Genomic DNA, 26323 nt, shown 5'->3' on the forward strand with positions numbered 1-26323 from the left:
GCGAGCGCGAGGCAGCACCTGCTCATCCGTACGGTCGAGGTCACAGATCCGCTTTTGGCCAGACACACGCCTGGCTGACACATTTCTGAGACGACCATCTGGATATTTTATCCGTGAAAACAATTTAAAAGCAACAGAGAAAACTTTCTGCCGTCTTCACGGATAAACAGGGCGTGTGTGCATTTTCTGAATGTACCAGTCTGATCTGGGAATCTGGTCCTGCGAGAAAGCTGACTGTCTGTGGGCCTTGATGCGTGTGATGCTGCACGAATAGATGCAATGATTATTTCAGCAACGCAGAATTTAAAAATGGAAAGTTTTGTTTGGTCTTGGTGTAGCTTCTGCAGGTAAATGAACTAAAGGAATCTGACTTGCAGAGGGGGGGGCAAACGCACGGAGCAGTTGTGCAACTTCACCGTCAGACAGGTGACAGGCTGGAGACCGTTCACGTCTGAAGGTCCTGAGTTCCTGCTGCTTTACGAGGATCTAAATCACACTGACCCCTGGCGGAAACGAGCCACTCGAGAAAGAAAATCTATACTGAGTGTAAACACCATTAACGCCTTCTAATCTCTGAGGTGGCGTCACTAACAGGATAGCAATTCGTCACCCAGGAAGTCCAGCAGCAGCTCACTTCCTGCTGAGGCTCGTCGCCATCCTGCTGGACCCGTGGTAAAGATAACGAAAAACTTTCCCCACAGAGAGAAAGGAAAAACACATCCAAGTTTTTAAACTTCCACTGTGAGTATTCAGAGGGAGCAGCGGAGGCCTGCTGGTCATTTTCCACACAAACGGAAACAAGTTTTCGCCTCAATGTCACAGAAGTTCAAAATCGCAAAGTGGGACGTCTCCGGGTCAATTTGACCCATCGCTAATTTGTAGTCATTACCATTTTGATCAATTAGTTGGATAAATACTCATAGACAAAGCTCAAAATCCCACAAATAATATCTTCCTTTGTCTTGCATTGCTATATCTCCATTTCCGATCCCCGTTTGGACCAGTTGATCCACATGAACCAGAAGCCCTGATGAAACCAAAATCATTTTCCTCCTGAGGGTAAATATTAGTCACATAACTACCTTCCTGTAGAGTGAGAGTCGGCTACAGGAATCACTTTAAATTGCCAATTTAGAGAAACTATTCCAAAGAACATGGTCGGTAAGAAACGTCCATCGACAGGAGCTTTTTTAATACGACCACAAAATCTCGGGTGAAAACAAACCAAACTGCAAAAGGACTGTGAAGCCCTAAAAGATTCATAGTGGAACCAGATTTACAGAAACGAGAAAAAGGACAATAACATTAGTAAAAAAAAGGAACTTTTTTTTTAAAATCCACTCAACTCAAATGATCAACATTTTAACAGAACTTGAAAATAATTCATGCCCCTCTTAATGATCATCTTAAAATATACATTTGTTTTTGTCACAGTAGTCAAACCCTTCTTATAGCTCCTGAGCAGCTTTTTGCACGATTCAGGTGGAAATTTGATGGTTTGTCTTTGGTGCTGAGCTTCAGATCTTAAGACGGCGAAGGGGCTCATTGCCATCACCCTAATGCATTACCTCTGGTCAGAGGAAACGACTGGTAGAAGTCAAAAATCACTTTCTTTTAAGCTTAGCCAATATAGAGAAATGCAACATTTCAGTAAAGAAATATTGCATTTATACTGAAATTCTAAAAAACAAACTAATAAATGTGTTTCTGTTTTTATCAGGGTCTTCCTCTATACAAATTTCAATTTCAAACATTGAAAGCTTTTTGGGGTTTTTTTAGCTTTTTTTTTTTATTGCTTTGGTTGACATTTCTGTGTTTATGATCTGCAGGGCTTCTGCAGCTCCCTTGAGGCTGAACCATTATACTTGTATTGGCTACAAGCAGCTCTAAAACGTTATTGAATTTCTTCTTTAAACTCATCGACTTGTTTTATTGTTATTGCAGTGCGAAAAGCATAATTACGGGTTTTAAGGTGCGTTGTTTCCTTTACGCACTTCCTTCCCGAGCATCTGTCTCCCAATCCATCAAATGCCCCCGGATGAAGGTTCTTATCAGTCTTTGATTTTAGGTGGTATAAAAGAGCTGACCGACTCTCGGGTCTGCAGCCGAGGCAGCGTCTTTCTTCGGAGTGAACGTCCCATCCCATCCTCACAGGTACTTTTTATTTTTGGTATGCAATATCTCGTGTGCATTTCTAACTGATTTTTTCTCTCTTTTTTTTTTTATATCTTCTTGGTGCAGAAATGTCCAGAAAAGTTATTTTGGTCTTTGCGCTGTTGGTGGCGTTGATCGCCTCTGACTCTGCGGCCGCGCCTCAGAGCGCCGCGGCCGGACAGGCGAAGGGGGCGGACGTCCTGCAGCGGCTCCTGGCCAAGAGGGAGAAAGCGAGGGAGGCGTCGGCGCCCCGGGCGGAGAGACGGGCGCACCTGTCTGAAGACGAGCGGGAGATAATGACCAAGCAGGTCATGCAGGCCATCGCAGGTACGCCGGGGCGGCTGAGAATGTTCCCTTCTGATTATCTGATCAGATGGGTGAATGTGCGGAAAGTGATCAGATCTGTGCACTGAGGTGTTGTGTGTGTGGTTCAACGTAGGAATGGTTTGTTCACAGAGGTGATGAACTCTGACTGCATGTTGGGCCGCGACTACCAGGGCTGGGTGGACTTCGGACGCAGGGACGCAGCGGAGTGAGGAAGGACAGCAACTCTGTCCTGGTTTTTCTTCACCATGTACAGAAAAGTTGAGGCTTGAAAATGTATAAATAAAGATCTTTGCAGAATGATCTCTGCAGTCCGGACTGATTTCATCTTCACTGAAAGACATTCAAAGCCGAAATGGATGAAAATGTACGTTTTTTGTTTTTTTTTATTCTCAGGTGGTAAAAGACACACCGACAGAGAGCTGGCAGACTACAGTGGAAAGCAGTGCAGAGAAACAGGAATTTGGCATATTTCGGTCAAAAACTAATTACAATGTTGTGTTCATGATTTCTTCCCTTTTAAAGCCACAGTATCCTATGCCATTTTTTGCTACATTTGATTGCTCTGAATGTTCAAACATTAAAAGATTGAGAAATCACTCTTAATGCCCAGAAAAATGATCCTGATCAGATAGAAATCCCAGCGGTTTAACAGACTCCTGACGGTGTGAAATACAGCAGAATCGACATGATCTGTTCCTTTGTACGCTGGAAGTCCAACCCGTTCGCTCGGGCGTGGCTCAGATCGACACACAAAACAAATCGGAGATGAGAAGATATGTGGGAGGATGAAGGACGTCATCGCAGCGCTCCTGTATCAGTTTCTCTCAGTGTAGCAGCTCTAAGTTACAGGAAAACCAGTGCTTTGGTGCATCTGAATGTTCTTCAGTGCCACAACGTCAGTTTATACTGCATGTAGTCTTTTTTTTCCCTTAAATAGCAAACAAGAATACTACTATTTACACTTTGGAAACTAAAAAAAACAACAAGTGATTACATTATTTAAAACCAGCGATGGAGACAACAGTAAAATGACATTCACCAACACAATATAAAAAGATTCTGTTTGCTGTTCTGTGTGTGTGATGAGAAGCGGTAATCGGCTCCTGACATGAACACTGGCTGAGTTCATCGCTCTACCCGGTTAACGTCTCAAGCGTGGCTCCAACACATTCGATGGCGTTCTGTTTTTCAAGACACGGGGTGCTGTGGTGGGCTGTGAATTGCACGGTGGGGGAATCTCATGGCTTAATGTGAAGTCACGCAGGTGAAGAGGGGGAGTCGGGGTGAGCGTGTCACAGTTTGGTGGGATGATTGTGTCCGTCGGTCCCACGCCGGCCCATCATTCCCCAGGCCGCCACCCGGTGCAGCCCGAGGCTCTGGAGCTTCTCCACCAGGTTCAGGCTGAAGAGGCTCGACCCGGGGCTTTGGTCCGAGGACGAGCTGCGTCCTCCCGTCTGTGTCACGGCGGAGGTCGGAGGAGGCGGCGGCGGCGGCGGCGGCGGCGCGTAGTGCAGGTTGCTGTAGGGGTCGGTGGAGGCGGAGATGCCGTGTTGCTGCAGCAGCTCCAGCAGTCCCAGGGATGCGGTGGCGCCGGCGGTGGAGGCGAGGCTACTCTGGTGAAAGTGCTGGAGGACGGAGGAAGACGAGGCGCTCACGTCCTCACCGTCCCGATGAGGTGGCAGGCTGAAAGAGCGAAGGCTGCAAACCAAAACATTAAAAAAAGAAAACATGAATGCAACATTAAATATAAGCTTTATATACGTGCATGTGTCCATTCACAAACAGCAGCGTGCAAAAGGTTTATTCATATTCTCAATATCTTACTTCCAAGGAGCCACACCTTTAACATTCTTAAATTTTAATGTACAGCTAACTATAATTTAGCTGTTTATAATCAGAAAATACATTAAAGTAATTACAACTACATGTGTTTTGTTCATGGTTGCTAGTATTAATGTGCTGACAGATCAAATTTAAAACTGATCGTCCTACATATTATTACAGCTGGACATATTATTAAATTAAGATACAAAAAAATAGTCATTTCATTTCATACATAAATCTATAGTAAACTTGTAATAAAATAACAAAAAAAAATATATGAAAAATATAAAATTGAAATAGCCAAAAACAATGATTTATTAAAAATATAAAATATTTGTATACAAATCCAAAACATTAATAACAAATTATTAAGTAATACTTGTTGATGACATATAACAGAAACATTTTTCATTTTGTTATGTTCTATTTTATATTAGAAAACATTGCCTTTCTTAAAAACAATGTTAAGATAATAAAAACAAATCTTAAAAATATCTGTAAGAATATTGATGTGATTATATCAAAGATATGTTGCATATTATGAAAAATAGCAATATAACAATAACAAACATATAAATTATTCATAATAATAATAACAGCGTTAAAAAATGTAAACAAAGTCCAGATAAAAAGAAGAAATAAATTTGAGGGCTAAAATCAAAGTCTGGCTCCTTCAAAGGAAAACATGAGTTACAAAACAAACTTTTGCAAAACTGGTGACAAAACAAGTTTTGGTTATTTTGGTGATTCATCTCTAAAAAATGGAGAAGCGTGTTAGTTTGTTAAGAATAATAAGGCAGCATCTGTTTGTTTAATGAAAACTTAAAGAAAGAAAAAGCCGATTAATGCAAAATGACAGCCGAGACTTCAGTCAGCTTAGACGACTTTAACATCAGCAGTAAATAAAAAAACATTAGTACACTGTGTTTAACACAGAGGCAGAGGAAAAATACTGAACTGCAGTTAAAAGTTGCTTTTTTTTAATGGGTAAAATGTGGTCTATTGTTATTATGTTATTTATTGAAGAGAGAAACCTGAGAACAAGGAGCTCACAAAAAAACGCAGCTTGTGTTACATTAGCACAATCAGGTTGAGAAAGTCTCTAGTGGGGGAGTTTTTATATCAAAGTCTGATGTATGATTTAACTTGTATAAATTAAACAAGTTTGTCTAATGAAATTTAACAGGAGAAACTGGAGAACTGATGCCAAACATGAGATGAAGCTTCAAGACAGCAAGGAGAATCGATCTGAAGTGGCTTGAAATGAAGAAAAGCGTCTGGACTGCAAACGGGTTCAGATGCTGCTTCAGGAATTACAGAGGGCTGATTAATAACTCACTGATTTATCCACTAAATCTGTGCACATTAATTGTAAATACATAATGGAGTAAACATCTGATCGGGGGTTTTAAACAATTACTTCGAGTTATGGAGTTAGATTTAATCTTCAGTCCTTAACATTATCAAACCTTTCACAATAACACATTTTGCTGAACAATAAATTGTCCCAGAAATTATTTTGATAAGCAATAATATTGTTGTTTTGAGATAATCTACAGGTAATATATTAATAACGGCATAATATGGTAAAAACTCAGCCCTCTCAAATACTTTTAAACTTTAATTGATAAAACACAACAAAAAAAAATAAAACACAACAAAAAAAAAAACAATGAATAAAAGGGAAATAAAAACAACACACAACAGAAACTGTGTATAAAATAAATAATGGAGTCTCCCAGCTAAATTTCCCTTCAAAAGATATTATTCATTATATCTCTGTCTCATCAGTTTTTCTTTGCATTTGAGACTTGGGTGTCTGTCAAACAAACATATATGAACAATTTATCCTCAAATGCAGTTAACTGTTAGTGTTTCTGCAGCTGTAACTTCACATTAAGCTGTAGTTTAGCCACATAAACATGTGACTCTGCCTCCGTGGTTAATAGTTAGGATGCCAGCAAACATTTAGCATATGAATCAGATAATATGCAGGCATCCGCTGGGCTCTTACTTTTCCCTGCAGGCTGCTTCTAAAGTTTCAGAATGACCCTCGACAGACGTTTTCTACCAGAGGAGGGGCAAAGAGGACAAAGTCAGGAGGGGGAAAACGGCAGGAAACAAGACAGGAAATCTGGAAATTTTGATTTGATATAAAGAAGAAAAAAAAGAAACATTTGATCAGCTGGCTTGAAATTGTTCAACTTTATCGAATATGAGAGTGAATTCAGTCAGAAAATCAACAGACATCAGCAGCGTGACCTGCAGAGCTCTTACCGATTGGAGAAAGAGGGGACGAGAGGGGAGGGTTGGAGGACTTTGCAGGTGGTTTTGGGATGTGTGGGGAAGGTCTGAGGGAGGTTGGGACCCGATGAGGACGCTGACCGGTTAAGGGAGGAGACACAAATATTAAACCTCACATGGAGGAAAACCCACACATCTTTTAGGCTTTTAATAAGCTGACGAGGATTGAGAAATTGGAAGATATTTTAAATAATCATACGTCTTACCCAAACCATGAGCTGCAGAAAACTGCGAGAGGTCAGGCTCATCCTCCTCCAGGTCGTTCAGGCTGTAGACGTGCTGCACGTCCACCTCCAGCTCCTTGAAGTCCTTGGTCAGGACTCCAGGACGAGGGTGGAGGATGCCCCCCAAGTTTGGTTTAGCCAGCTGCTGCCAGTGGTGCAGAGTCACTGAGCCTGATGGAGAGACAGACAGACAGAGGACTGTCTCCAAACCGTCTTAAACAAAAACACAGATTACTGAGCAGATCCTCGCTTGGCTCAAACATTTTTCTATGGTTTTGTTTTCTGGATTTGTCACTTTCTGGATGGTTTGTAGTAATAAAGCACCACAATAGTACTTTTCCAATTGAAGTTCATGTTGAGAAGCGCAGGCTAGTTGTTGACTTTTTCTGATGACACAAAATATGTAGCGTTTCTTTGATTTTTTCTTTTTCTGGACGACCTTAGGATTAAATCCAAACTTAGTGGAAACTAACAGCCATGTTTGCAACAGTGGCAGGTTTTGGGCAATGTTTCTTTTCAATGACAACACCATAGCATAGTTTGCATTCTTAGACAAAACTGTCTGTAAGTATTTAAAACAGGGGTGTCAAACTCCAGTCCTCAAGGGCCGCTGTCCTCCAACTTTTAGATGTGCCTCTGCTGCACCACACCTGAATAGAATAATTAGGTCATTAGCAAGACTCTGGAGAACTGATCTACACAAGGAGGAGGTAATTAAGCCATTTCATTCCAGTGTTTTGTACCTATGGCACATCTAAAAACTGTAGGACAGCGGCCCTCGAGGACTGGAGCTTGACACCTGTGATTTAAAACATGCGGGCCGTGAGCTAATTACACATAAGTCTACATTCAGTTTGTTTTTTGCTTCCTTTTTTCAGTATACGTTCCTGACTGAGGTTAAGAAGGTAAATGAATAATTTTAAACTTTCAGTCCAAATATTTTAAAGGCAGACATCCAAACAGTTTATTTTATTTGTCTAATGTTAATTGACTTCCCCTCACGTTTAAAGTGAACTCTTGTGTGGTTTGAATGCGTATGTGGATGCCAAGCGGATTGAAGACTCCTCTAAAAGTGGGAAGCGAACTACAGCGTGGAGCATTCTGGGTAAATACAGCCTAAACAAACATACGTCTCTAGTGGTAGCGAGAAAAATGGTTTTTGGTCTTAGATCAAAAACAAAACAGAGAAATCCTACAAATCCTAAAATCTGATGCCACTTCACTTTTGTTTACATTTTGTGAAGAAAGAAATTGAGCTCATGTCTTCACCTGAGATTTTCAAGTCATTTCTTTGAGTAGTTCTTGGTGCAGCGCCACCACAGGCGAGGAGGTACAGAAGCTTTTCAATAAATTTGGATCTTTTGACAGCACCGAACCGGACCAAATGTTGCAACTTTAGTCGCCAATCAAACTGAGTCTAACAGACTATCAGGTGTGAAAACAGCTGTAAACCATGCTTGAAAGTTTAACCTTTTTTACCTTCTAGAGGTTTAACGATCTGCAGGCGGTCTGGCAGGTAGGACCTAGACCCTCCTGAGGAGCCGCAGGAGTGCCGTGAGCTCCCGTTGGAGTAGTTGGTGCCGGTCGATGCAGCTGAGCTGGAGGCAAGGCTGTCGTTTGGTGTCAGGAAGCCGCTGGAGCCGTCGCCCTCCTCGCAGTTTGCCGCCAAGGCGCGGAGTTTCCGTTCTCTCTCCACGTCGAAGAAAGGCCGGTCAGAGGCGTGGCTCTGCTGGCGAGCCGACAAGTTGCGCAAAGCGGTTTCCAGGTCCTGACCTCCGGGTGTGCCTGGCTGACCCAGGCGTTTTGGCCCACTAACACTGTGGGGGAGAAAAACAACGATGACTTACATGAAGTAAAACAAAGTGAGTTTCAGCCACTTCCTGCCGCTCCGGAAGCTCACTTGCTGTCCTCTCTCTGAGTGGAGCTGGAGCCGGGCTTGTCCTCCAGGATTAAGCTGGCATTGTCGGAACCGTAGAAGCTGGTCCGAGGGGTGCTGGTGCAACTGGACACAGGGCTGGAGCCCGGTAGTCCTGGTGAGTGACACTGGGACCGCATCCTCCCTGCTTTGTTCGCCACCTTCACTGTTTCAAACACGCGATATGGATGGTTCCTGCCAGGAGAGACCAACAACGTCACTAACACTTATCACTAAACTCTGTAATCAATTTTCTGGAAAATTAGGAGTAAAACTAAATAATACAATCGTTATTACAACACAAAAAAATATATTTTATTTACATAATTCTCTGGGCCGCCCTTCATCCCACACTTGGGGGCGCCACTGCTGCTAAATGCAACTTCTTGTGGTTTTCTATCAGAAATTGCCTTTTTCCTCCTCATTCTCTACAATCTAAGTCACGTCATTTATTTGCAGAACTTTCTTCTTTCAAGGTCAAATGGCAAATCCTTTGCCATTAAAACACACTTAACAAAATAATTAGTGTCATTTTGTGACTTTTGCACTTTTATTTGCCCAACAAAAAGTTGTAAAAAATGAATCAAAGGAAAATTTTATTACCCAAACGAATCAATCAAAAATAATCAAATTCGGATCTATCATCTTTACCAATATTAACCCCGATCTAATTTTGTACTCTTGGACAATCACAAGCGGTGAGAGTGGTTGTTGTTTCTGATGACAGACTCACTTGTACTCTGACGGAGCGGGAGAGTCCAGACCTTTCCGGAAGGTGCCTTCTATCTCTGCAGCCAGAGAGTCCATGGGGAGGACCGAGGCCAGCGCGGTGTACCGCTGCACCGTGCTGTTGGGCAGACTCTTGTTTCGCAGGTTCTTTATGTCCTTCTGTGCCTCGTGCAGCATGTCCTCACACTCAGAGTACTTGTCTTGCAAGTCCTTGAGCTGCAATATACAAAAATAAAGACACACATTAAATAACTAAGATGAGTTGTTAAGCAGACATTGCAATGACTACAAAACTAGTGAGAAATAAAAAGCTAAAATTTGCATTTTATCTCATTTTAATCCAACTCTGAATGTGATGTTATAGTCCCAAGTTTCCCAAACGTCTCCATGCCATGTCCCCCAAACAGCATTAGCTTCTGGACAGGGACCCCCTTTGCAAAACGACAGACAATGCTACAAAAACTATTTGAATGTTCTCTCACATTTATTTGCTATTCAATAATTATTACATTCATTTAGCATGAATTCTGCCTTGTACTTTCTGATTTTATGTGATAAATTTGACTGCATGGCAAATAACATTAAATAACTATTTTAGCCTATATTTTATAATAATGACTGAAAAACAGATTACATTAAAAGCTATAATTAAAAAATGTAGTAGCTTCCCTCCAGCTTTCTGAGGTTCCTCTAGTGCCCCCTGGTGGCCAAACACTTTGAAAAATACTGCTGTGACTAATTACCTCAGACGTAAATTTTGCCTCCTTCTCTCTGGAGGCACTCAGCTGGTGGTTCAGCGCTTCGTTCTCATGGCCAAGCTGAGGAACAGAAGCAGGTTTTAAAAAGTTTACCATCACAGAACAGAAAGTTAATTTACTTCACTTTTTGGAACCAAAATAAGAAAATAAAAGAAGAGGAAAGCTTTGGAGCTGCCAGGAAACAATAATTTCACAGAGGTGGACTGTGAGTTTGTGTTTTTGCGCCTCACCCCTTTGCAGCGGGCCTGCAGGTCGACGAGCTGAGCGAGCAGTGAGCTGATCTCCTCCTGCTGTCGGACGGTGTCCTCCACTTTTCTGGCCAGTTCTTCCGACAGGTCCACCACCTGTTTATTTGCAGACGCTGAAACACACCGGCTTCATAAATACAACTGGAGAGTGAGAGAATAACTGCTCCATCGTTTACAAGTAAACCAGGGAGAAAAACTTACAGAGCTCCTCCACACACACCATCATCAGCTCCTGCTCCTGCTCCTCATAGTTGGTCGTTTCTGTGGAGAGCTCAGTGGCCTGAGAAAACAACATTCTCATATCAATAAAACAACACAATGGTCACTATGAAAAATAGAAAACCTATATTTTCCTTTCTTTATCTTATATTGAGTTGGAATTTCATTGTGCATACCTCCAACCTCAGTTTGCGGTTCTCTTCCTCCAAACCCTTCAGTTTCTGATGCAGAAAGTCGTAATGGACAAAGTTGCTGAGAGAACTGCTGGATTCATTTCTTTTAATTCTGCAGAAAACAAAAAGAAAAAATATTTTAACTTTCAAGAACATCACTTTACACCATGGCAAATGAATGTGTTGCTTTACATAGCATGAAAGAAGACATTTAACTGAGAAACAGATGCTGATGTGTGAAAAATAAAGATGTGTCGATTTGGTTTGATGGTAAAGAACCAGCTTTAAGTTCTTATAGCCAAAAGCTCTTCATTTACTGCCTCCTCTGGGCCCCAGAAAGCAAAATAATATTAGAAGTTGACATACTCAGATTATGAAACCCGCTGTAGTAACTCTGATAATCAATAAAACATCACTTGCTATTACACATACGCATTTCTCAGAGAAAAAAATCAACTTGGATTAACTCCAGATAGGAAGGAAGTTTCTAGAAAGCTAAGCTGGAATCATTAAGAGGATCAGAAGTGCTGCTCTGACGTGTGTTTACTCACAATCAAGCTTGATATATGGAGCAATTCAATTAATTTTAATAAAGCAGGAGGGTTGTGCTACGTTCTATGTCATGTCTTGTGTGAAACACTCAAACATAAACCTGCATAAATCTAAACTTGCACTAAACTACAGGTTTAGTAAGAAAAATTATCTCAAAATGTTCTAGAAATGAAATATTAGATGCATGTTTTGTTCTTGTTCTGCAGCTAGGTCTGAGCCAGCTTGAGACTCTTAGAGTATGTTTTTAAAATAAAGATATTAAAATATATGACATCTTCTTATAGTGGCACTACTGACATTTACAATGTCGATTTTAACACAGCAAATATTAAAATTAGTTGTATGTTTCAAGGGATTTTTGTGCAGAACTTCAAATCTTATTAGTTTACAGCTCTAATCACAACTGTGAGCTAATTAGTCCTGCTGTCTGCACCGGTAGCCAGCCTGGAGCCGACTACTTAACCTACATGTCACTCGTACCTCATTAACTGTAGTTTTTAAACTGTGTCACCTTAATAAGACGGATTGGTGGTACACCTTTAGTTTCCACACTTGACACTCTGTCTTTCTATTTCTTTCCCTATTTCTTTTTCTAAATGAGGGAAAAGTGTAGCAGCCTCCTTTGAGCCAGCTGATGAGCAGCAACAAGTCAGGGAGGGGCGACGCTTTGCTACTCAATGCTTTAAATAGCCAGAGAAAACGCTGGTTACAGCAACACTTTGGCGTCTCATTAAAACTGCAGCAACAACATGACTAAGATGTTGTTGCTGCAAAAGTTGCTGTTTCGAAAGGCAACTTTTTGAAGTCTTTGGCCTGTTTTTGCTTGATTCAAGAATGATGCTAATTTGGCTCACCAACAATGTCACCTTTGCTGCAGGCCATACAACCTTTTAATAAAAAGTAAAAAAAATGTTGGTATAACACAAAGCTTGTCTTGTATCAGTCATGCTCTTTGGTTACATGGAGCCACAAACTTTCAGCTACAATTACTTTAAAGCACATCCATTCTTTAAACTTCGCACGTCGTGTTTTGCTGTTTTGTTGCCAGATAAAAATATTTCTAAACAAAACAATTTTTTTTTTATAGTTTTACATCATATTACGTTAGTCTCTCATCCAAAACGTACACAGAGAAATCACTTAATCTATTACGTTTCTTTTTATGTTTAAAATTTACTGCACTCCATAACTTAGGTTAACACAGTTACTTGTTTGTGAAATGAAACGACACTATATGCCTGGAAAATACTTTATTCTCTTAAGTAAAATATTGCATGTTTGGATTATTGCTGATCTGTTAAAATGAAAATCCCAATAAAATTATTTTTGGATTAAAAAAACAAAAGGAAAACATTTTGGCTGCTCATGGGTGCCTTTAATTGACCAACAGGTATTGTAGACTAATCGTCAGTGTGTGTGTAGAGCATGAGTGGATGTGTGTGTTCTTGTGTGTTTCTGTACTCACGGTGACAGGCCCTGAGCGTTCTCCGTCTCCTCTGTGCTGGCGTAGAACTGCAGCAGGTCGTCTCGCATCGACAGCTCATGGCGAAGTTGAGCGATCTAAAGAAATTTTAAAAAGTGTTGTTGATCGCTGAAGCTCAGCAGGATGGGAGTTTTTTGTCTACATTTGTGCATGATGAGGCTCACTACCTCTTCCGTTGCGATTTCCAGCTGTTCGTCCAGTGTCTCATTGCGAGATGTTAGCTCTTGGTTCTGCTTCAGGAGGGACTGTCCGATTCGAGCCGCTAACTCCAGATCCCGCTCTTTCTGCACAGGGATTCACAAACGCGTATATTTTGAATGAGGTTGATTGGGACATGTGAGCCAAAAATTGTGCAAAACAGAGGCTGGGCAGAGAGGACCATATGTCTAATCCTCTGTTAATCCAGTTCATCTGCTGTGTGTCTCTCTTACCTCCTCCAGCAGGTGGGTCACCGCCTTGATGTCATGATACGTCTTGGTGACCTGGCCCACTCTGTCTGAGCACAGCACTGAGGAATGAAGAAGAGGAGGGGAATTTAATGAATGGTGGTAGAAAATGACGCATTTCTGACTGAGGAAATAGCAGAAACTAAAAAATTAACAGAATGAACATTTTATAGATAAAGGGTATTTAATATCTCCTGTCCCACTGATGTTTTAGGAGCTATACCAAAACATCTCCATGTGGCCCACCATCAACTGATCCTCTTAGCCTGATCCCTCTGAGCCCAGTTAAGATGCCAGTAAAGACATCGCTCCAAAATACCAAAATAGCTTCATTCAGCCGACCACAGGGGAAACCTGATGGTGTCCATTTCACCCGGAGACGCAGGGAAAGACGATAACTGGATACTGACGTGAAAATCTGTTTACATCCTGAACAATGGTTTGTCTTTATTCACTTTAAAGGCATTACAGCGGAACAAGAACAAAAGGATTAATCAATTAGTTGGTAGGGATTTAGCATTGACGTGGACAGGGTTTGGAGTAAAGCCATTCAGGTCCCTATTATTCGTAAGTATTCACAGTTAATTTAAATATTGATTAAATTTTATTGGTGCTGAACGTCCTGCAACCCACTTAATTCCACGAAAGTGTAGCTCATTTTCCAATTAAAAATTTAAGGTATTTCTTCAATATTTCTGGTTATGAAACAAGAAAGAACTAAACCCACTGAAAGTTTTTAAAGTCACATCTATTTTTACAAAGAGGGAAATTATCTTACTTTAAAACTAAAGTATTGAGCAAAGGAGTTCATTACAATAATAACTTAATAAACCTTATGAGGCAGAAATATATGTTTTTGAGTAAAGGATCTAGTTATTTTTGATTGAGAAGTGATTTAAATGTACAGTTTGGATGTTTGATTATTGTTCCCCTTTTTGTTTGCTTGATGTTTTTCCTGTCATCTCTACAGAAAATGAGTTTCTTTCCCCTTAAACTTTTCCACTATTATGCAGCTTGCATGGAACTCAAGCTCAGGTTTGTTTAAATATTTGCCTTAAACATAAGGTCTGAACATGACATCAAGCTGAACAACATTTGTCAAAAACTGGGAAACAAAGCGTCCAAATTTTCATCAATTTAAACGTAAAACTGGACTTTAAGTGAGAGCAGGAAGCTTACTCTTCTCAGGTGCTGTTTTGTTGTTTACGATAGTTTATGAAGTACTCAAAATATATTTCCCCACTATAATGAGACTGTTGAACCTAAGCATGTAAAAAAAAGCACATTATTTATTAAAACAACTGGACGTGTGAAACATCTTGCTGTAACTAGTTTGTAAAAAATAAAAAACACATTGTTGTAAAAAAAACAAAAACAAAAACAAAGCAAAACCATGAAGTCACATCAATAACAATCCTTTGAAAGCAGACAGAACTTGAGCAACATTTAAACATCGAGTTTATGACTTTGTGTTTAGTATAGAACAGACCTGAATGTATCTCTGATGGTTCCTTTACTTAAATCAGAAACATTTTCCTTCATTTACGAAGCTCAGCTGAACTAACAGGCTTTCTACAAGGTAAAGTGATTAGATTGAGGTTTGATTTGGCCTGGAAACAGTGATTTGATACTGCAGCCATATTCAATCAGCTTAATGGAGAGCGTCCCGGCTACAGCTGCACTAAGTACACCGTCAATGATTAAAATATATCAATAGCCAAGATGATTTAGTGTCAGTTTTAGATTATCATTTTCAGTCAGCAACAATAGGGTATGTAGAAAAGAAAATCATTAAAACGTGACCAAAACGTTGTAGGACAGTTGGACAAACAATACTGTAAGCCTTCTTTACACCCTTAAAATTGTTCTGCTGATCGGACAAGACGGTTCCCTCTAATGCTGCAGCAAGGGAAAAACGTACAAAGACGCTCAATATACAAAACAATACATCTAAGTGTAAACAGATATTTAAAGTCTGTTTACACTTGCTTTTTGACTTATACACTAAAAACTTAAATATCACAAGAAGAAAACCCCGAAAAATGAAACATTGAGAATTTCATGAAAAATATTCAAAATCCTACTGATTAAAGTATCTCTATTATCCCACTAAAAAAGAGAGAGGGTAGACATGTTTGTCCTTCTCAGGGGTGCACTAACAAAAACAACTCTAATGTATTATAAAGGTAGATCCTAAATTATGCAGGATTAAGATCACACACACACAAGTCTTCCTGAAGTCCAAACTCTGAACCGAAACAGAGTCTATAAATTAAGAAAAGCCTAATGAGATAACTGTTCCACTAATCCTATTGTTCTCAAAGTGGATTCCAGCGTTTCCTGTGCTAACAAGGCAGCCTGCAGTGGGACACTTGGCTGGCATAGACATCTATTCACACACACCCAAAACAAGATCCATTATGTTACAGAAAATCCATTCAAATTATCTTCCAAAGCCACCAAACAAATAAATAAATGTTTATATTCATCACATTTATATTATTACACACAGGGTTGCATTTTTACAAGTAAAATTCAAGAGTACGCATTTGTTTAGTTCGGGATCCCATTAGGTTTGATGCAGACTAAACACCCCTTCAGGTTCCACCAGGTGAAATCCCTGACCTCTGACCTGCTGACCAGGCTGCCACACAGCAGAGATAAAGCTACAGGTTTTTCAGTGTGGGTGAAGCTAAATCCAAGCAGGTGGTTTGAACTGTTACCCTAATACTGTCCCTGCAGATAAACCTCGTTGACTTAGGTGTGCTTATGACGTCTGTTATATTGAGGGGATCAGACAGGCGAGGATGAGCGCCGTTGCAAAAAGAAGAAGAGTATCACTATGGCGAAACTGATCCATTTCTCTAAAAATAAAACGTTAATAATAATTTTTAAAAAACTTCTCTGATATAAATATGAGCGCCAAGACAAATTCTGAAATTATTTGCGCTCCTCTAATCTGGAACAAACTTTCAAAAAACCTCTATATCAAGGCTAAACGCCCATTTGTTTAGAGCTGCCTTTGGTTAGTAGTTAATGGGTATGGGATCATGTGTATTTGCTTTATTCTGATGATGGCATTTGACAAAATGTAATGTCTACTGCTTGTTTCATAATCAGTGACTATATGATGTTTTTAAATCACTTTGAGCTGCCTGGTTGCTGAAATGTGCTTTACAAATAAAGACAGAAGGATGTTCATCATGTCTTGGTTTTTGGAGAGCTGCCAGCAGGTTGCAGTATTTTTACCCTCCACATGTCTATTCAGACAAAGGACACCACAGAGAGAAGGACAGAGGAGACTCGGCTACATTACACCTAAATAATGATGAGAGCCCATTTTAAACCAAAAACATGTGCATTAACTCCCTCAGAGAGGCGGTCAACACCAACTATTCAAGATCACAAAAGAAGTTCAATAAATATATTTACATATAAAATTTAAATAAATCAAAGACCTACCCTGGTATTAAAAAGAAAGCTATATAAAATAACCTTCGCTCCTCGATTATCAAAATTGTAATTACTGAAGCACAACTATTAAAACACTGAGTAGGTTGTTTTAGTTTTTTTTTTTTCATTCTGAACTACGTTGGGATTTTTGAATGAAAGCTGCAGCAATCAAAGGATGATGTGCCAAATTTACAAACAGCATTTGTTGAGAACAGCTTTACAGTAATGATAATAACTGCTGACACACACAGCTTCGGACTTCTCTGTGCAGCAGCAGACTGTACACACACACACACACACACCCATATGTACTTATCTCAGTGACCTTCATCAGACTACATGGAAGCATTTTAAAGCTGTATTTATTTTCAAAGCTACCAATAAGTTTTAGTGCTCATATATTTAAAGCTACAAAGATCAGCATTACCAGCTTATTTTGAGCTTTTTAATCACTATGAATGATGCGCTCCCAATGAGATCTCCGCACGCTGAACTACATGCACTATTAAGCATTAAAGCCCTTAGATAACAGACCTAAAAACTGCAGCTCACTGTGAACCTCAAGGTACATTATTTACCCCAGTGCTGTTTAAATACATTGAACTGCTTTTTATAATCCTGCATGTTCTGAGCCTCCTGTCCTGCAGTGGTATGATCTCTGCACATCACTTCTCTGCAAGCCGCTGTCACGTCGCCCACTGCGACAGCTCACCTTGTGTTACCTCCTTGCAAAGGCTCTCGTTGTTGTTATTGTTGTTGTTGTTATTGCTATTATTGCTGTTGTGGCTGATTTTATCCTCTTCAAGTATTTCCTCCACACAGCTGGACGTGCTCTTGTCGTCTTCCTCCTCCTCGGATGCCGAGGAGCTCCACACCTCCATGGTGACTGCAGAAAAACTCCCCTCTGTCACTTTGTCCATGAGTTAAATCCTCTGGTTTTCCCGTTTTACTGCACGCTGGCGGTGCTGCGACGCGCTGGCTGTGTCTGCTGCATGATTCTGCTGGGTTCTGTGTGAGTCTGTGTGAGGCGTTTTGTGTGTGAGAGAATCTGAGCTGCTGGGAGTTAATATATAATCCCTCAGAGCGTGCGTGCCATCTGTCGTCATGCCTGCCTCCATTCACCTGGCCACGTTGGACTACCGGGTAGGAAAGGAGAGGGAGAAGCTGAGGATGGAGCGAAGGACCAATCGAGCTCTGGACCTTTAGACACAAAGGAGGATTTTAATCATTCTGACCTGGAGCAGTCACAGGAAGATGAGGAAGATGCATATGCAGGTGAAGGAATACTTTGGAAGATGGTGCATTTGAAAAAGGATGCTGCACAAATCCTGCTCTACCCCATGATTTGAGGAAGATGGTATGCTCCCAGAATCCCTGCAGCTGCTCTCCTCTCCTTTCATATGTAACAGAGGAGAGGCTCTGCGTAACTCTGCTGCAGACAGAGACACACCCACAGCGTTCTGGTGGAGGCAGCAGCCTGCACAGAAATTTTACTGATATTTACCTACCAATCCCAATTTAACATTTTCTATACAATTTAAGTATCTGATCTGCTGACTTCAATGAGAGTTCACGAATAAAGATAAAGCAGCTCAGAAACACCCAATGGAGCAGAGGTATTAGAAATCCTATATGGAAGAAAATAAGAATTTTACTAAGAATATGTCTAAATAAATGTGCCAAGTTATTAATAAAAATGGTTCTTAGGTGAGTGAGAGCCTCAAGAGAATGGAGGGTTGTTGTTTTTTATATACATTTGCAGAGATTTTCACATTTTCCGTCCTGAGTTTCTTTTCTAGTCAGGATTTACAAGCATTTTTGATGAATCTCAGAATTGCTTCCACAGAATTGCAAACATATTTGCCAGTCTGCCGGGGAAAAAAAGAAAAAAAAATAACCTAGACCAGACACAGGAGTGTCTAACAATCAAATATGAACCTCCTCATAAACATTTCAGTGACCATGCAGGGTATCAACGTGCAGCCTGCACGGTCACAGACACCACTTTCACCGTCACTGGTGGGACGCCGTGCCGCGTCTTTGCCAGAACACGTTTGTTTATTCCAGATTATACGTTCCTGATACCTTGGGGCTGTGAAACTGATTACTAAAGCAAGATAACTGAAGTTCCAGAGAAACAAATGGTTATAAGGAAGTAATGGACTGAGGACTCTGACCTCAATATCAAAACAACAGGAGTCAGATGCTTCATAAAAAACTAAAAACTACAGGAGTCAGATGCTTCATAAAAAACTAAAAACTACAGTTCCTTCCAAAAGTATTCATTCCTCTTAAGCTTTTTCACATTTTTTATGTTACAACCGCAAACTTTAATGTATTTCTTTGGGAAGTTATGAGAGGCCAACACAAACACTTGATAAAAAGATGGAAAATGACACAATGTTATATTTCCATTCAAATGAAAATTAGAAGAATGCATTTGCATTCAGTCTTTGCTCAAATACCCTTAAATAAAAGCCAGTGCAGTAAATTGTCTCTAATAGACACTTAAGAATCCACCTGTGTGTAACTTATTCTCAGTATGAACCCAGCTATGAAGTCTTGGGAAGTCAAGACAGGAAGAAACTCTTTTTTATTCTTAAGCTTTTCTGTCATCATTGAAGAAACAATGGCTCTTGTCTGGGCACTTCAACATTTTGCTGTGATGAAGAGTTCGCTGCTCCTCATGTGGCCCATAATCCCACCACTATCTTGAACTCCTTCCATTGTCCAAATCACAGCTTAATGCGACAGATTTTGTTTTTACAGTCTTTTCATTTACATACTTGCCACATAATGACTCTGACAACCATGTGGCGGATGCTTTGCCCCTTGATCTTCGGGTGTGTCATCACATTAAGCCCTTTGATCAAACCTCACCTTCCCTAAATGTTAGTCTCTAAGTGATTTCTCTAGGTACTGGGGATTTCCAGCATGTCTGTTTTAAAATGTAACAAGTTTGTAGAGTTAACTGGGTTATTAGTGGAACCAATTTCTCTAAGAGGGTGGAGGGTGTTTGTGTAAACCCACCACTAGGGGTTCTCTTTCTTTTTTGCTTTTTAGGGGAACCTGCCATTAGTAGTAAGAGATACTCATGGACCTGTTGTGCTCCTGCCTACTCTTCAGTGGTGCTCCTCTGCTCAGAGTGGAGTTGTCTCTGGCCACCTCTAATATTTGGTTTTAGTTATTTTTGCATCTCCAGGCTTTCAAACATTACTGAAAAGTGACACATGTTACTTTTGTACTGCAAAACAAAATCTCACTCAGTTTTTGGTTTAGTTTCTAGTGTAAATATCTTAGTACACTTCAAATAAGACAAAATTAACTTGGAACAAGACCTTACAACCTTAAATATGGGGAAAATGCCTTAAATGTTATTTAACTTTTAACTAAGCTCCCATGTTGTGCTGTAAGTCAGTATACTTGAAATAAGACAAAAGATATTTGCCCTACAGACCAAACATAATTGACAAGATTTTGTGTTTTGCAGTTTGGGTTTATATACATGTAAGTAAATTATTTCCTTAAAATATTGTCACCTTGTGTTGTCCCCCATCTGTTTGTTGCAGCAATTAAGCCAAACGTTTACAAATCATTTGGCAATTTATCAATAAATTTCATCTGTTTCACTCTTCAAACATCAACACTGATATCAACAAGGTTTCTTTGTAAGAGGGAAAGTAGGAATGAGCTTTACTGCCTTGTTCAAGGCAACCATATACAACCACCGTGAGCGGGTTACGTGCCTTTAATAAACTTAATATATAACCAGAGAAAACCTGTGAGAAGGACTGGAGGACAACAACCCTGAAGTCTGACCAGAGTCACAATAGATCGATTTATACAGAAGTATGACTTGAGTTAGAACGATTCACAAACAAATGCAAAAACCTTTTAGATATTTATCTATAAAACATTTCGAAACCCATGTGACAGTTTCCTTCTACCTCAGTTGTCTGATACTTTTTATGTTGGTGTATGGTTGTAAAGAGAGAAGTGAAAGACTTTAGCAAGGTTTATTGCTCTGCTTTCTGTTAAACTTTCTTCAGAAATCAAATCATTAAGAAGTGGAGCTATACCCTCATGTTTAATGATGTTACCATTAAACATTCACTCAACACATTCTTACAAATCACTTAGTGATTTATTAATATTTACTTTAATCTGCTTCACTGCTGCAAGTCCAAGCAACAACGCTGAAATCAATAAGATTCTTTGTGAGATGAAAACCAGGAAGGTGCTTTTATTCACAGCATCCGAATAAAAACACCCTGTACGTGCCTTTAATAAACTTAATACGTAACCAGGGATTACGTGGTAAAGATCAGACGCTTCATTTACAGTCAGCTCCCAAGTGAATAATCAAAACATGCAGCATGATAAAGACAGAGCTCCTTTTGCTGCACTGCATACTCCCAAAATTAAAGAGATAGCTGCTGATTTTATGTCACTGAAAAAAATCTTGTCTAATGCTTTTTTTCTTTACATACAACATATTGTATTCAGATTCACTCAGTGCTCTTGTGTGACAATACAATAGGTCTTAAATTTCAAAAAATCTAATTAAATTATCTAAAATGTTAAATTTGACCACAAATGACTGGCTTTTGCTCATTTCTCAGTAAGGTTTATAACAAAGTTGTGTTGCTGCAATCAAAAGTTTCAAGTTGTCTACTGCAGGTGTAAAATATGCAGACATTAATTAAATGGCTTTGGATTACAATGGTGCATATGATGAACTAAAACAACCTAATTCACCAGCAGAGCTAAGCTCCATCTATAATACTTCACTTTAAAAATTTGCAAATTAATTGTGATAGATGCAATTTTACTTTAAACAGTAAAATTATAGGGCGTGCCGTGGTGGCATAGTGGATAGAGCGACCTGTATTTGGAGGCCTTGAGTCCTTGACGCGGCCGTCGCGGGTTCGACTCCCGGACCCGACGACATTTGCTGGATGTCTTCCCCCCTCTCCTTCCCTGTTTCCTGTCAGCCTACTATCACATAAGGGACACTAGAGCCCACAAAAAAACAGTAAAATTATTCAAATTATTCTAGCCCTAAGATGTTGCTGAATTCCAGTTGCCAACTAAATTTGCTCTAACAAAACTAATGCACAAGTTCATTTACTAAAGCTGCTGTAGGTAAAGTATAACATTTATTTCTTTATTTATTTATTTTACATATTTGCTAAATTTGCCATATGTCCTGTCAGCATAATATAAGACAGATAATGTATGGAAAATCAATCTTGCGCCTCTGTTTCTCCTTGTAGACCTGCTGCCATCTGCAGCAATTCACCGCCCCCAGTCACACACAACCAATCAGAGCCAGGAGGAGGGTCTTAGCGCTGTCAAACAACCTCAGGTACGTACTGCTCATGCTACAGTTCCTATGCCACAGACTAGTCAAAATGGCCACAAATGACGACGGATAAGCAGTTTTCCTAGAAGTTTTTTCTCTGCCGTTAACACAGCTGCAGTAAACCAGGAATCTTGAGCTTATACACCCACATGTATCACAAAGGCAAGCTACCTTCTTTAAATAAGATGAAGGGCAAATATAATTTATTTTTAAAGCTATGGAGCATAATTCAAAATGTGCATTTCCAAATTATAAAGACTGAAAAGTAATGAAAAACATACTTCTCAAACACACACAAAAAAAAAACACTTAAAGGCCATGTCACTCTAAAAAGGAAATCCACTACCATAAATGGATAACACATTGTCCTCTTGAACAACAAGCTGACTGTCCACTGTTGTGCGACAGCTGCTATTATGTTTGGAGAGAAAGTGCTTTACTTTAGGTTGTAAATTTTAAGACATGCACTTTTAGTTTTTACAGAAAACACTTTTTTTAAATAAAAGATGTTAGATTTAGGCATGCATTTCAGAATGCATTAGTCTCTTCTACTTTTAAAACATTTGTAACATCTTTTCCTGTCAACTTTTTTAAGGACTTACTTACTCTATCGTACTTTTAGTTACTAACCTAGAAGTTTGTTCTCATGCAAAATATTAAAAATTGTGGAAATTTTGTCATACATGAGCCTGATGCCTCAGGTTCTCAGTAAACCATCAGTTACACAAAACAAGTGTGACAAGACTCATTTCAGTGCCTAGTGGTAAAAATAAAATGCAAAGCACAAACAACAACAGGGCAACAGGATACCAGAGGATTCAGTAGCACTGACAAACACCACCATATGTCCCTTGGCTAAATAATTCAAACAGAAGCACAGTGTGGCACAATGTGCATCAATTAGATTAGTCTGTCCTGGTTCTGATAGCAACATGTGTTTGGGACAGTCTATTGGGTGTTAAAAGGACATACCCCTACAATCTCACTAAATCCTCACTATAAGCCCATTTCCTTAGTGGACTATTTTCCACAAAAACAAGTGATTCAGGCCTTTAGTAAATCTATTCAGATTTCCTAAAGGTCTCGATAAAATCTGATTTAACAAACTGTGAAAAGCCCAACAAAGAAGGGTCAGGTCACTGAAAATGGTCTTAAAAGTTATGGATTAACTACAATCTGCAGGTAAAAACAACAAATATGAGTTGCTGTATTTGTACATTTCACTCTGTATAAATCAAGCCCCTTTATTTTAAAGAAAAGAGTCTTTTACTAAAGCATTTTTTACATAATGGACATCGGATTGCTAAAATGTACATAAAGAGCACCTGACCGTTTGCCACACATCCGTTCATCACCCTACAAAGTCTAGACAACCAATGAATCTAAAAATAAACCATCTCAGGGTGGCTGCAGCAGTCGTCATGCCAACCCTGTCATCATGATGTCAGAGCGGCCATCGGGATCCGCAGTCTGCTCGCCTTCAGCATAAACTGCTTAGAGCGGCAAGGAACAGTAGGGTAATTGGCTTGATGGCATTTGACATCAATGACTTCAAAATGAAGCACTTATCCTGGAGGTGTGAGATCAGAAAAGAGCTCAAAACGAAACATGGGAGTTTGTTTTATATTTCAAACTAAATCACCTAAGACTTAAGAAATGTGAGGGACGCTTGTTTTAGTAAGCAGTTTTAGAGCAAATCTTTCTAAAAAAAAAAAAAAACAGCAACAACAAAAAACAATCATTAAATTCTATTTCGTCATGTGAGATGTTCATTCATGTATGTTATTCAATGATGCAACATGATCAATTTAAATTAAATCATTATTTAGTGTGAAGATGCCATCTGAAGATGCCGATCAGATATTTGTGATCTGTGTGTTGATGCCAAGCTTCATTCTGTAGTTAAACAGTTAATTATTAGTTTCAATTAATTAAGCCACATAGAAGAGTTTTTAAGCAAAAATTGTGTGTTTAAGTTCATTAAGTTGGATCTCAGTTTCATTTAAGGTCAGACTTTGACTAGGTCATTCCAAAATCTTTCACTAATCAGCTCATTGTCCTGCTGCATAACGCAAGCCAGCTGAAGATTGAACCGGACCTTGTGCAAAAGTTTTTAGTGAATTAAATAGGAGTGATTTATCCAGCTCTGCAGTAAAATGCTTTGAAAGAAAATATGATCTGAAAATAAAAATATCTGAATGTTTGACATTAGATCTTAAAAGGATATTATTTTATTAATCCTGAGACCTCATCTGCCTCACATCACACAACATGTAGAAAACGAGCAGTACTCACAGAAATATTTGAAGGTCTCTTCGATCTGTTCATAAGTGAGTCCCAGTACGACCACTGGTGGCACCAGAGGGGTGTGCAGCCAGTCGTCATTGTCATATCCGAACACGGTGTCTGCTCTTAGGGTGTACTTGGGCTGACCTTCTGACAGCAGACTCACTATCTCCAGCTCTGGCAGGTTTGAGCAAAGGTCTGAGCGCGCCGAGGGTTTGGGGGATTCATGAATGTGCAGGTTCAGGAATGTGGGAAGAAGAAAAAGAAAGCGACATTAAAATTAACAACGGAGTTGATGTGTCAGCCATGCAGCTGCACTGCCCTCTAGTGGTTAACGTATAGATTTATTGCGCTCCATTGTTATTGTTTGTAGAGTCATGGTTTGAGGTTTGGAAGTGAGAAATGATGCAAATGTTGCATCTTTTTGTCCTGGCAGTCCACATGGTTCTTAGCTTTCTGTGCAAAATGCATATTGTTTTTGTTTGTCACTTCATTTCAGTATCATCAGCAGACAAGAGTGAAAGATTAGCAATGAATCAGTGTCAACATTAAAAATGGCCTTATATGTAAAGCTAAGGTTACCTTACAGGAGAAAAGGTTTTTAACACATTATTTAAACAGGATTGATGGACTGGAGAAAATTCAGAACATACAACAAGCCCCAGGATCTTCTTTTAAAAGTGTAACAAACGCCAAATCAACTTCTTTTTTTGCTGATAAACTATCTAAATAAGTTATTTTGGGCTCGATCTTTATGTTTCTGTATGAATTTTGACATTTTTGTGTAAGTTTGTTTAGTCCCGCATCATTTTGCATAAAAACCAACCTAAAGAGTGCTGGCTTCCAGAGGTTGACCGCTGCCTAAGCAATTGAATTTTCCGACTAGTTATAAACAGTATGGCTTTTCCATCACACAGCCCAACATTCTGGTATAAAATAACCTCACTCTCACTCAGATTATGAGGATGATCATATCCATGAGTTACTTCTAATCAAAGACACTTGACTTACAGAAAAACCAGGAAAACACAACAATGAATGAAGTCAAGAAAGTGTTGATAAACTTCAAGAACTGAGACAAGAATGAATCAATATCAGTGATGTTTTTGTCCATCTCCAGAATGTCAAAGTGAACTGAAGAAGCTATGAAGGATTACACTGTAAATATTGACCTTTGGCATAAATTTGACATATATTCACCAATTGTAGCCTTTAAATGTATTAATTTCTTCTTAGGTATCCCGTAAAGACAAGCACAAAAACCTAAACATACAAATGTTTGGCCATTACTGCCTTTTAAAATAAAACAGTGTACCTGTTATAGTGGACGCATCGTGGTGGGACAGCTGCGCCGAGCCACAGACGTTCCTGGGTGTAGAATGCTGCAGAGGCTGGGGGTCACCATCCAGGGCGACAGGTGCCTCCCTCTGCCCCTCATTGGGGTAGAGGGCTGACTTGGAGTCCAGATGGGCCTGTGGATGCCAGGAGGGAGGAGAAAGACAAGCCAGAGGAGGTGAGGAAGGAGAGGACGCAGGGTGGGACAGCTTGCCTCGGGGTGGAGGGTTCAGGGTGAACAGGAGCTTAAAGCTGGGCGTCCTGTTGGTGGCTTAGGGGCCAAACAGAGACATGAAGGTCATTGGAGCCTCTGTGAACCTGCAGGTGAAGCCTAAGCAGGAAAGGCCAAGAGAAGAAAGAGACCAAACAAAGACGAGTGATTAGAACAACACATGAATGTAGATACTGGACTCTTCCACTTTTGAGAATAACTTTCTAGTTTCAATTTTGCATAACATCAAACAAAAAGAAGAAAAATAAAAACAAAAAATCAAACACTCGTTAAACATGAAGACCCAAGACCCTGTA

General features: G+C 39.7%; 2 protein-coding genes across 2 annotated transcripts; one reads left to right on the top strand and one right to left on the bottom strand.

Annotated features, from left to right (window-relative positions):
* The first annotated feature begins 2067 nt into the window (after positions 1 to 2067).
* Positions 2068 to 2779, top strand: LOC102225751 (cholecystokinin-like). The gene is made up of 3 exons (XM_005810341.3): positions 2068 to 2154; positions 2242 to 2481; positions 2611 to 2779. Exons 2-3 carry the CDS (start codon positions 2244 to 2246, stop codon positions 2688 to 2690), a joined length of 318 nt encoding a protein of 105 aa, XP_005810398.1. The 5' UTR covers positions 2068 to 2154; positions 2242 to 2243; the 3' UTR covers positions 2691 to 2779.
* A 67-nt stretch (positions 2780 to 2846) lies between these two features.
* LOC102230415 (trafficking kinesin-binding protein 1-like) lies at positions 2847 to 26067 on the bottom strand (the record flags this gene model as incomplete). Its single annotated transcript, XM_023334527.1, has 15 exons — positions 2847 to 4179; positions 6583 to 6685; positions 6816 to 7004; positions 8313 to 8650; positions 8734 to 8943; positions 9482 to 9693; positions 10221 to 10295; positions 10466 to 10596; positions 10685 to 10763; positions 10879 to 10987; positions 12893 to 12987; positions 13078 to 13194; positions 13342 to 13418; positions 24470 to 24658; positions 25776 to 26067. Coding segments are annotated over 15 exons (2622 nt in total), but the record flags the coding sequence as incomplete, so codon positions are not given.
* Between the last annotated feature and the right edge of the window lie 256 nt (positions 26068 to 26323).

This window comes from Xiphophorus maculatus, chromosome 5, assembly GCF_002775205.1.
Source record: "Xiphophorus maculatus strain JP 163 A chromosome 5, X_maculatus-5.0-male, whole genome shotgun sequence".
NCBI classification, from domain to species: Eukaryota; Metazoa; Chordata; class Actinopteri; order Cyprinodontiformes; family Poeciliidae; genus Xiphophorus; species Xiphophorus maculatus.

Excerpts from the sequence above, each read along its gene's own strand:
- LOC102225751 (XM_005810341.3), top strand. The coding sequence starts at position 2,244 with ATGTCCAGAAAAGTTATTTTGGTCTTTGCGCTGTTGGTGGCGTTGATC. Across the intron at positions 2,482-2,610 it reads GGTCATGCAGGCCATCGCAG|AGGTGATGAACTCTGACTGC; the intron begins GTACGCCGGGGC and ends GTTTGTTCACAG.